Source organism: Diceros bicornis, chromosome 14 (genome assembly GCF_020826845.1).
Source record: "Diceros bicornis minor isolate mBicDic1 chromosome 14, mDicBic1.mat.cur, whole genome shotgun sequence".
Lineage (NCBI taxonomy): Eukaryota > Metazoa > Chordata > Mammalia > Perissodactyla > Rhinocerotidae > Diceros > Diceros bicornis.
This window is the reverse complement of record NC_080753.1, coordinates 42,571,799-42,582,937: the sequence shown is the minus strand read 5'-3', so window position 1 is coordinate 42,582,937 and position 11,139 is coordinate 42,571,799. Positions and strand designations below refer to the sequence as shown.

The 11,139-nt window shown below is 39.3% G+C and overlaps 2 protein-coding genes across 2 annotated transcripts; one reads left to right on the top strand and one right to left on the bottom strand.

Annotated features, from left to right (window-relative positions):
- Positions 1 to 9,203: 9,203 nt before the first annotated feature.
- Positions 9,204 to 9,590, bottom strand: LOC131413499 (histone H2B type 1-A-like). The gene has a single exon (XM_058554029.1). The coding sequence runs from the start codon at positions 9,588 to 9,590 to the stop codon at positions 9,204 to 9,206; it is 387 nt and encodes a 128-aa protein (XP_058410012.1).
- A 278-nt stretch (positions 9,591 to 9,868) lies between these two features.
- Positions 9,869 to 10,234, top strand: LOC131413498 (histone H2A type 2-B-like). The gene has a single exon (XM_058554027.1). The coding sequence runs from the start codon at positions 9,869 to 9,871 to the stop codon at positions 10,232 to 10,234; it is 366 nt and encodes a 121-aa protein (XP_058410010.1).
- Positions 10,235 to 11,139: the final 905 nt, after the last annotated feature.

Sequence of the window (11,139 nt, the reverse complement as noted above, 5' to 3'; positions counted from 1 at the left end):
AATACTGTTTATGTCCTGTATTACTGGATCATCGTGACTCATCTCAGCACACAAGCATTAAAAAAATCAGTGATAGTGCATTGAACAGAGCGACCTTAGAAAGGACCAAATTGTAACCTTGGTTTAACTGGAATCCTCAATTTGACGGTTAACTTACGTTTTTTATTTTTACCTTTATGACTTAGAATGTACGTTTTCTTTGCATTAAAGAAGTTCAGTATCACTTGATACAATATTTGAATGTGCAGTAAAATTCCATAAAAAATGCCCCACACATCTGCACAGAGAGCCTTGCATGCTTTAGAGCTGGCAGTCCTCCAAGGAGCTCACAGATGGAGCAGCCGTAGTCACACTGAATTGAGAGTAGCAGCATCTCTAATCAGCAGTCCCAGCTGCCCCAGTAAGACCCTGAGAAACAGCAGATAGCACACAGCTCCCAAATCCCTGTCAACTTTGTGACCAGTCTCTACAGGCTACTGTGATTGCCCAAGGACTCTCAGAATCATTAGGACAAAAGGAAACTAGTAATGCTAGTAAAAAAAAAAAAAAAAAATCTTTCTTTAGATCAAACATGATACAACTTTTACATAAGATATATTTTGGCTGCAAATCATAGTAAGTACCAACTGAACTAACTGATGTAGTAAGCAGTATCACTAATCAGCACGCCCAAAGGCAGAGAAATTCCAGGAGTGGGATGATCAGAGCCCTGGCTCCACTGACCTGCATTTCATTGCCTCTGTTCTTCTCCACACCCTGACTTTACAAACCTCATGCTGATCACAGTTTCAAGTGTTCATGCAGACAGGACAAAATAAAGGCAGGAAAAGACAGTGTGTTTCAGTGGATATCTAATTGAGAGCAAGGAAAGCCTTCCCAGAGGACTTCCTCTGACATCCCTTTTCTAAACCTGAGCCTAGTCCCAGGTGCTGCCTGAGCCATTCACCTACAGGGAATGGGACCATGTGACTGGTATGGACCAATCAGTTTCCTTCATATAAATTTGGCATACTTTTTATTAAATGTAGTTCTAGGTATTTTGTTTTGTTATTGTAAATGGTGTATTTCCCTATTCATATCTTCCAGCATTTTATTGTTTCATATGAAAGCACTGATTTCTGTGCATTATTTTTACATTCTATTATACCTTCCTGAATTGATATTTTCATATTGGCTTTTTGGTAAATTCTGTTGGGTTTTACATTTTTGCAATATTATCTGAAAATAGTAAACATTTTACTGCTTCCTTTTTTTTTTTTTTTTTTTGTGAGGAGATCAGCCCTGAGCTAACATCCGCCAATCCTCCTCTTTTTTTTTTTTTTTTTGCTGAGGAAGACGGCCCTGGGCTAACATCGGTGCCCATCTTCCTCCACTTTACATGGGACGCCGCCACAGCATGGCTTACCAAGAAGTGCGTCGGTGCGCGCCCGGGATCCGAACCAGCGAACCCTGGGCCGCCGCAGCGGAGCGCGCGCACTTAACCGCTTGCGCCACCGGGCCGGCCCCTACTGCTTCCTTTTAATTAGTTCAGTTCTAATTTCTTTCTCCTGTCTGATCTGAGTGGCTCATGCTTTTATAATGATATTAAATAGCAGTGAAGAGAGTAGACCTTCTTGTTTTATCCCTCACTTTGCTGAAGAATCTTCTGCACTACTCATTAGATATATTTTGTTATAATGAAGAAGAATTCTTCTGTGTCCACTTTATTGACAGCTGTGAGTCAAGAATGGATGTTGAATTTTATAAAATGCCTTTTCAGCATCCCTGAAGAATTATCTTAGGAGAATTATCATACACCTTTTCTTTTTAAATATTATGATGAGTTATTTTAATAAACTTCCTAATATTGTGTAATCCTTGCATTTCTGCTATATACCCCTGCTGGGGCATCATATGTTATTAATTTAATGTTCTGCTGAATTCTGGTTGCCAATATATCATTTACAATCTATGCTTTAATATTACGAATTAATCTCTATTTTCCTTTTTTTTTGTATGCAGTGATGTTCAGCTTTTGGTACAAATTTTTATTTAATTCATAAAAATAATATGGAGGGTTGCTGTCCTTTTAAGACTCTGGAACTATTTGAACAGCATTAGAAGTCTCTTTTCTTTAACATTTTGGTAAAATTCCTTTTTAAAACAATTTATACTTGGGGCCTTTTCTCAAGTGACAGTTCTTTGACAATTTTCTCTCTTTTTATTATTCTGCTTAGATTTGCTAATAATTTGTAATAAGTCTTGGTAAATTAAATTTTTCAAGAAAGTTATTTAAAGATAAGCAAATTGGTTTCTAATGATTTTTATCTCCACTGTGTTTGTAACCACCACTCCTTTATTATCCTTAATTTTGTATTTGTATTTTCTCACTATTCACAAACCACGTTATTGTTTAATCTTTTATCTTTAATAATAAATATTTATTTGCCACTTACTTTTACATTTATTAGTTTTACTGTTTTTCTTTTTCTTTTCTTAAATTTTTTTTTCTACTTTTTAAATTTAACCTTTCTGATTCCACTGGTTCACTTTGTTTTCATTTTTCCTAGCTTCTTTAGTGGAGTGCTTGATTTATAGAAACAGTCCTCACATTGCATGGTTTTGATATAAATGAGTTTCAGTTACCACAGTTTAGTTAAATAACACCAACTGCCCAACAACATAGTTCAGATTTCATTAATGGTAATTGCATAAATACAAATTTCACTGCTGGCTCTTCAGTTCAGAAGTCACTGCACAAATGACAGATGCACATCGTGATCAGTGACCTATCACGTCACTTATTTTAAAATTTGTTGGTAACTGGTCACTGCACACGTTTTTCAGTTTATGCACAACAGGAAAGCAAGTAGTTTAGTTGCTTCCTTGTCTTCCAGTGATAAACTTACATAACAAAAATGGATAATCAAAAGAGGGATTTGGCCAATAAGATGAAAGTGCAGCAAAAAAATGAAAAGTAATAACCCTGGAAATGAAATTAAAATTGAACATAAGTGGAGTTATAGAACAAATAGCTGACCATGGGAATGTTGATACTGTCGCTATCAAAGAGACTCTAGCTATGCAACCAGAGGAACTCAGTGAAGGCAAACACATAAATGTAGAAAGCGGTCATGACGAAAAGGATGAAAATGTTCCAGAGAAAGTGACTCTGATAAAACACTTCATATTAAAGGAATTCTCAGAGATACTTCACGACGTTGAAAATGCAAAGGATAAACTGTTAGAAGCTGATCCAAATTTAGAAAGAAACATGACAATTCATCAAGGCATAGAAAAGATGCTCACTCTGTATCATAAGTTATATGATGAGAAGGCAAACACCTTAAACTACTACTCTTGATAAGTTTTTGAAAAAGAAATGACACCTTTAATTCTCACTGTTTCAATACTTTAAATTGCACTGTCCTAAATAGATATTAATATTTTTTCATATCTCTCTATATTTACAACAGACAATAATGAAGTTTTTAAGTTTTGACAAAAATTTTTAAAGATCATGGAACAATCATGATTTTTCCCATTGATTATTAAGATTGCCTTGCATAGTCATTTTAAGATTTCATACTACCTGAAGACTGACGGCCTGTATTTAGACTTTGTAATTTATTAATGTAAGCATTTAAATCTATCATTTTTCCTCTATGCCATGCTTCAGCGTATTCCCACAGGTTCTGTAAATATTCTGAATTTTCATTAATATGAAGGAGATGCTGCGAGAAGCAGAAGCCTTCACTCCCCATTAGGAACCTGGAAATTCTTATTATAGAAAAACAAAGCAGCTGGTTAAACTGTCTTTCCTTAGATCAGAGATGCACCCCAAGGATCCAGCTTTAGGCAATTTGGTGGAACAAACACAGGAGGTTGAACTGGGTTTACGACCTCTGAAGACTTTAGTAATGTCAAATGAATAAAGCTTTACTCCAATACAATTCATATGAAAGCAGAGAAAGCACAGGTTTTTTTAGAAGTTTGTTTTAAGAAAGATGCTGTCTGCCTGCTGGCCACATCTCAATCCCTGAGTAATACAAGATTGGCAAGACAGAATTTTCTGAGGAAATGGCCATTGCAAAGTTAGGGCTCTGCTTTAAATACAGTAAGGTTTGATTTGGGAACTGACCTTTAAGTGCTACCTTCCGTAAGTACCTCTAGCTGTTCACTCCACTCTAAAATCACTGCAGTGACTACCCATTGGGATTTGCCCTGGAAGCAAGGGAAATATTGGCCATCTCTCTCTGATTCTAGGCTGTGGTTTTGTTGTGCCACAGAACACAGAAATAATGAGCGCCAGTACGATGAGGGCTGGAAAAAGGGCAGAGCACCTCGGCCTGCCTACAAACCCAGATGCTGTAATTATCTGACGCTACCAAGATGCCTCTGAATCCAGAAAAAGAGAAATAGCTCTGATGGTGCAACCCTCAAAAGAGAAACTTCTTATTCTCATCTTAGGTGAGACCATGAGGCCTACAGGGTAAGGGAAACCCTCCAGGGAGCAGGGCCAGAGGCAGCCAGACCAGCTTAAGCCTTCACCTGCACTGTTCTGGCAGGCAGACATTGTTAGCTAGCTCTCTAGTGTAGGGCTGGTCATAGACAAGTGACTGCATTTTGTTATTTCTCCTTAATTTGTTTTCCAAAAAAGTTTTCAAAAACTGTTTCCCTCTTCTCCACGATTCAAACATTCGCTCATTGAATGAATGTGTGTATGTGTGTGTAAGAAAAAAAGAGAGAGTAAGTCTTTACTCTCATTGTGTTTCCTTTCTAGTATAGTGAGGTAGACATAAACTAACATACCAGGTCATTTCAGTCAGTTATGAATGAGGACGATAATTAGGTGCCCAAGGAGGGCTTTGCATTGTCTGTAATTTACTCTAAAATGCTTCAGCCCAGATAGTGTGATGTAAATTTTGTGTGAATCAATGTTAAACTAAATCTTAGGGAGTCACATGTTAATGTGTGATGTGTAGTGGGTTCAATTGTGTCCTAACCCCCGGTACCTATGAATGTGACCCTTGTTTGGAAATAAGAGCGTAATTAAGATGTAATTAACAATCTTGAGATGAGATCATCCCGGATTTAGGGTATCCTTACAAGAGAAAGGAGACAGACATCACAGACAAAGAGAAGCAGAGAACAGGGCCATATGATAACCAAGGCAGACACTGGAATGATATAATTGCAAGCTAAGGAACACCAAAGATTGCCAACCACCACCAGCAGCCAGGAGAGAGACATGGAACAGACGCTCCCTCACAACCTCTACAAAGAACCAATCCTGCTGACACTTTGATTTTGGACTTCTGGCCTCCAAAACAGTGAGAGAATATACTTCTGTTGTTGTAAGCCACCCAGTTTGTGGTAACTTGTTGCAGCAGACCTAGGAAACTAATACATGGAGTTCCCAATAAGGAATTCACCATCCAGAATAGGTTAGTTTTCATTTGACCCACTACAAGTTCTTCAGCTCTTCATCTCCAGTCACACCAGAGAGTTGATAGCAGAAATATTATGAGAAATTATTTCATTGATTAAAAGCAATGAGGATCAAGATGTGTGTTTCTAGTAGATACATGTGCGTGAATGGAGTGGAATACCCTAGTAACCCCAATATTCTGTGGCCAAGGAATTGGCATCATTGCTGAAAGACTCAGTCTAACTAACAGCTAAGGAAGATTCAGTCATCTGATCCCAACTGGATTATTAATGGAATTCTGCCATCTGATTTTTACACCATCTGTCTCCAGTCTACTTTATATGTAAGATGTTTGTTGGAATCCTTAAACAGGTATTAACTTTAATCATACTATGGATTTCTTTGGAAGTCTACTTGATGCTATATACATCTTCTTAAATTTCTAAATACATACAATAAAATGTGAATTTTAATAATGAATGCCAGATTTAAGTCATTTTCAAAATATTACCATATTAAACATTTTAAAAAATATTTGTGCTTCAAACAGCAAGATCAAAATTATAATCTTTTGAGGTTGGAATAAGCATAAATTTTGAGAGATCTATAACAATGCTTAAATCCTAGGAACATAGCTGTGGTTTCCATTGGCAACAAAGTCACAGGTATGGTTAATATGACTGGTCTATTTGCTATATTGGTAATTGAAAGGAATGCTAAATTTCAGTTCATGGTTAGCGAAAATAAAAATATTTTTCTCATCTAAGATGACTTTGTCAATTGGTTAGAGACAAGATTATGAGCAGTGAGACTAGTTAGGGACAGTAATCCAGGTGAGAGACGACGGGGGTTTGGACAAAAATGGTGGCAGTAAAGATGGCAAAAAAATAGATAACAAAAATATGGAGCAAATAAAATTGATGTATTTTGTAGACAGATTGAAGTAGAGATTGAACAGAAGGACTGTCCAGGGAAAAATACCACATTTCTGGCTTGGTGATACAGGGAAACTTGGAGTTTGAAAACACTTCTGTCAGGATAAATTGGAAAACCTTGTGGAGAGAATTTTGAGGTGGCTGAGCAACATCAGAGTAAGCAGCTGAAGTTACTAGTCTGGAGTTCATGGAGAGCCCTGAATGGCACATATAAATTTGTGAGTCATCTGCTATAGGTATTTAGAGCAAGGGGTGTGGTTCAGGCTGCCTAGAGAGTTTAGTGCTACAGCATCCAATATGGCAGCCACTGGCCACATGTGGTTATTGAGCACTTGAAACATTGCAAATCTGAACTGAGACATGCTGCTAGTGCAAAATACACATTGGATTTCGAAGACCTAATTAAAAAAATGTAGATTATCATGATTTTTATTTTTATTACATATTGAAGTTATAACATGTTTGATATCTTGGATTAAACAAAATATTTGATCAAAATTAATTTCACCTATTTCGTTTTTCTACTTTAAACGTGGCTACTGGAAAGTTTAAAGTTACATATGTGACCAATATTTGTGGCTCACATTATATTTCTATTGGACATTTTTGAAATTTAAAACCTATGGTCTGCTAAAGACATTGTTAAGAGACCACAGATGGAGAAAACATTGGCAAATCATGTATCTGATAAAGGACTTGTATCCACAACACATAAAAAAATACTTGCGGGGCCGGCCCGGTGGCGCAAGCGGTTAAGTGCGCGCGCTCCGCTGCGGCGGCCCGGGGTTCGCTGGTTCGGATCCCGGGCGCGCACCGACACACTGCTTGGTAAGCCATGCTGTGGCGGCGTCCCACATAAAGTGGAGGAAGATAGGCACAGATGTTAGCCCAGGGCCGTCTTCCTCAGCAAAAAAAGAGGAGGATTGGTGGATGTTAGCTCAGGGCTGATCTCACCAAAAAAAAAAAAAAAAAAAAAAAAAAAACTTGCAACTCAACAATACGAAAATAAGCCCAATTAAAGAATGGGCAAGAGACAGACACCTCACCAAAAAGAAATACAGATGGCAAATAAGCATATCAAAAGATCCTCCACATCCTTGTTATTAGGCAAATGCAAATTAAACAATAAGATATTACACACCTATTAGAATGGCTAAAATCCAAAACACAACATTACCAAATGCTGGTAAGGGCAACAAGAATTTTCATTCATTGCCGGTGGGAATGCTGAATGGCACAGCCACTGTGGCAGACAGTTTGGCAGTTCCTTATAAAGCTAAACACACGAGCCAGCAACCATGCTCCTAGCGATATTTACTCAACTAATTTGAAAACCTGTGTCCACGCAAAAATCTGCACACAAATATTTCTAACAACTTTACTTATAATGGCTAAAAAATGGCAGCAACCAAGATCTCTTCGATAGGTGAATGGATAGACAAACTGGTATATCCAGACAACAGAATATTATTCAAGGAATATAAAAAGGAAGAAGATATTAATCCACATGACAAAATGGATGAACCTTAAATACATGCTGCTACAGGAAAGAACCAGCCTACAAAACCTACATATTTATCCACTCCAGAGCTGACAAGAATTTGGGAGCTATGCAGATATCTGCTGTTTCTCAAGGTCTTACCAGGGTAGCTGGGATCCCTGATTGGTGATGATGCTCCCCTCCCATGCAATGTGGCGCAGATGTCCCATCTCTTAGCTCCTTGGAGGCCTCCCAGCTAAGGCATTCAGAGTTTCTGCAGGCGTGTCTCACTGTGTTCGAAGTGTGGAGCACTTTTTTTCTATGGACTTTTACTGTATATTTATTCAAAAGGTTTGTTTTTTACTATAAAGACGACATATATACACTAAACCTTAAAAAAAAAAGGACAATAAAAAATATAAAGAAATTGAGGCTTCCAGCTAAACCAAAGCTTTCTTGGAAGTAGTGATAATTTGATCTCTTCTTTTTTATGTTGATTTCAATCATTACTTTTTTTTTTTTAATGCTTCTATGCTGAGTCCAGATGATGACAGAGTAGATTTTGTACCCAAAATCCCCTGACTTGAATATTGGGCGTCCTATTTTGATGAATACTCCATGACTCAATTTGGACTCAGTATTTGAGTCCAGTAATACAGGACACAAACACCAATTTTATGATCCCATCATACAACAAAAAGCAATTGATCCTTATTAAAAAAAAATAATGCAGAACAAGGGGAAATTCAGTTCAGTTAATGTTACTCCTGTTTGCCAGCCCATTGTGATCACCTACGTTGTTGGGTTCCAATATGAATTACTTGCCATGGTTAGGTCTCCACACTCCGTCAACCTGTTCTCAGTAACCCCGTTTAGAGACTCCAATAAATATGCAGATGAAACGCTGGTCTTTGGGTCTCAAATCTCAGCGTAAAAAGGAAGCAAAACAGCTCTAATCAATGCTTCCATGATCGACTTCCCTAAGGTCTCAAAGTCTTTCCACAGCTCCAGGCCCTTTTCGCTGTCATCCGACAGAACGTACTTCTATTTACAGGGCTTCCCTTTCAATTGCATCATTTATGAGCTTCTGAGGTTTCAATGAAAACGCTGCAAACGCATCACCAACCCTAGTTAGAACTAGAACACAACTTGACTACTTTTTTGAGAAATTACGTATTCTATTTTTAACCATACCAAATGGTGTGAGTGAAGCGCACTTAGCAAACAGACCAATAAGCACATTTACTAGCTAAACCAGCAGTTTCTTACTCTACTGATAAACCCTACTGGCACATTTAAGAGCCTACAGCCCTTTAAAAAGTGTAGGTGGCTCTTAAAAGAACCTTTGGGTTATACAACTTGCCTGTTCGTGAGCGTTTTACTTGGAGCTGGTGTACTTGGCGACGGCCTTGGTGCCCTCGGACACGGCGTGCTTGGCCAGCTCCCCGGGCAGCAGCAGGCGCACGGCCGTCTGGATCTCCCTGGACGTGATGGTCGAGCGCTTGTTGTAATGCGCCAGGCGCGACGCCTCGCCTGCGATGCGCTCGAAGATGTCGTTGACAAAAGAGTTTACAATACTCATGGCTTGCGAAGAAATACCAGTGTCAGGATAGACCTGCTTCAACACCTTGTAGATGTAAATAGAGTAGCTCTCTTTCCGGCATCTTTTGCGCTTCTTCCTTTCTTTCTCCTGAGTTTTAACCATGGCTTTATTCTTAAAGCCCTTTTTTGAAGCAGTAGTGCTCTTTGAAGTCCCCTCCGGCATAACTACTGTACAACCTCTACACAGCAAAATACTGACAAGACACGCAAGTGTGATATTTATAGGCGCGGCCTCAAATGACTGTTGGGTAGCCAAGATCTGATTGGCTAATGGGTAGGGGTGTGTATGTAAATAAGGTGAGTCCAGTAGGGTTCTCTGATTGGATACAAGGCTATCAGCCAATCACATAGCAAATCAACACCTACCTTCGGACTATAAATAGCACCCGTACCGGTCTTAACGATAACTTTTTCCGTTATAAGTGATCTCTTGTTTTAACTATGTCTGGACGCGGAAAACAGGGAGGCAAGACACGGGCGAAAGCAAAGTCTCGTTCCTTCCGAGCTGGTCTGCAGTTCCCCGTGGGCCGAGTGCACCGCTTGCTCCGCAAAAGCAACTACGCAGAACGCATTGGGGCAGGCACGCCGGTGTACTTGGCGGCGGTGCTGGAGTACCTGACGGCTGAGATCCTAGAGCTGGCGGGCAATGCGGCCCGCGACAATAAAAAGACGCGCATCATCCCGCGTCACCTGCAACTGGCCATCCGTAATGACGAAGAACTCAACAAGTTGCTAGGTGGTGTGACCATCGCTCAGGGCGGCGTCCTACCCAACATCCAGGCGGTACTGCTGCCCAAGAAGACTTGAGAGTCAGCACCACAAAATCCAGTGCAAGTAATATTTCATAAATTGTAACGCCTAGTGCGAGATCTGAACGTCGGGAGGGGAGAGAAAAAACACCCCAAATTTAAACCAAAGGCTCTTTTCAGAGCCATTTATAATTTCCGAGAAAGAGCTTAAATTTGCAAATAGACAACGAAAACCAGTACTTGATTCACGAGCAACAACTAAAAATTTAACACTGTAACAGGACTCTGACAATCTGGTTCTGGTGACTAAAGCCTCTGAAGCACTTTGCGATAACGGAACTCATCATCTTTGGTGGAACTTGTAACTCTCTAAGCATGTAGAACAGCCATCCTAGCGGGCTTCTGGCGGCGGAAATGCCATTCTCCTTGGCAAAGGCAGTAAACCTAGGAGTGTTGGGACACCATTGAGATGCGAAGTCCTATTAAGTTTTCTTTTTCTTCTGTGGGGGTGCGGTGCAGGGTGTCTTCCGGTGAAGACCGGAGAAACCTGCTACACAAATTACGGAGTAGTAACACTAGGACTGGTTTCTTTGAGAATAAAATTAGATGAAATAAACGGATTAGAAAGGAGACTTGTAAACTTGCAGCTCTCCGCTCAACCCTGTTTGGAGAGCAGGCCCAGGGGGTCTCAGCCAAGCAGCTAGCAAATAACATGCATCTAGGCTGCATACTTTTTCCAGTGCCTTTTAGCAAGGGATTTCCTTGCAAGAATTCCAGGACAGTTCCAAGTTTTGAAATCTGCAACCCATTACATGTTAATAAGCCAAAACATGAAAAGCACATACAAATATCTGATATCTCTTTATGTGAAAAACAGCAAAAATGAATGATAGATTTATTTCAGCAAAAATGAATGATAGATTTATTTAACAGTGTAGGTTACATCTCAAATAGGCCTAATAC

Coding starts and splice junctions, on each gene's coding strand:
- LOC131413498 (XM_058554027.1), top strand. CDS start 9,869: ATGTCTGGACGCGGAAAACAGGGAGGCAAGACACGGGCGAAAGCAAAG.
- LOC131413499 (XM_058554029.1), bottom strand. CDS start 9,590: ATGCCGGAGGGGACTTCAAAGAGCACTACTGCTTCAAAAAAGGGCTTT.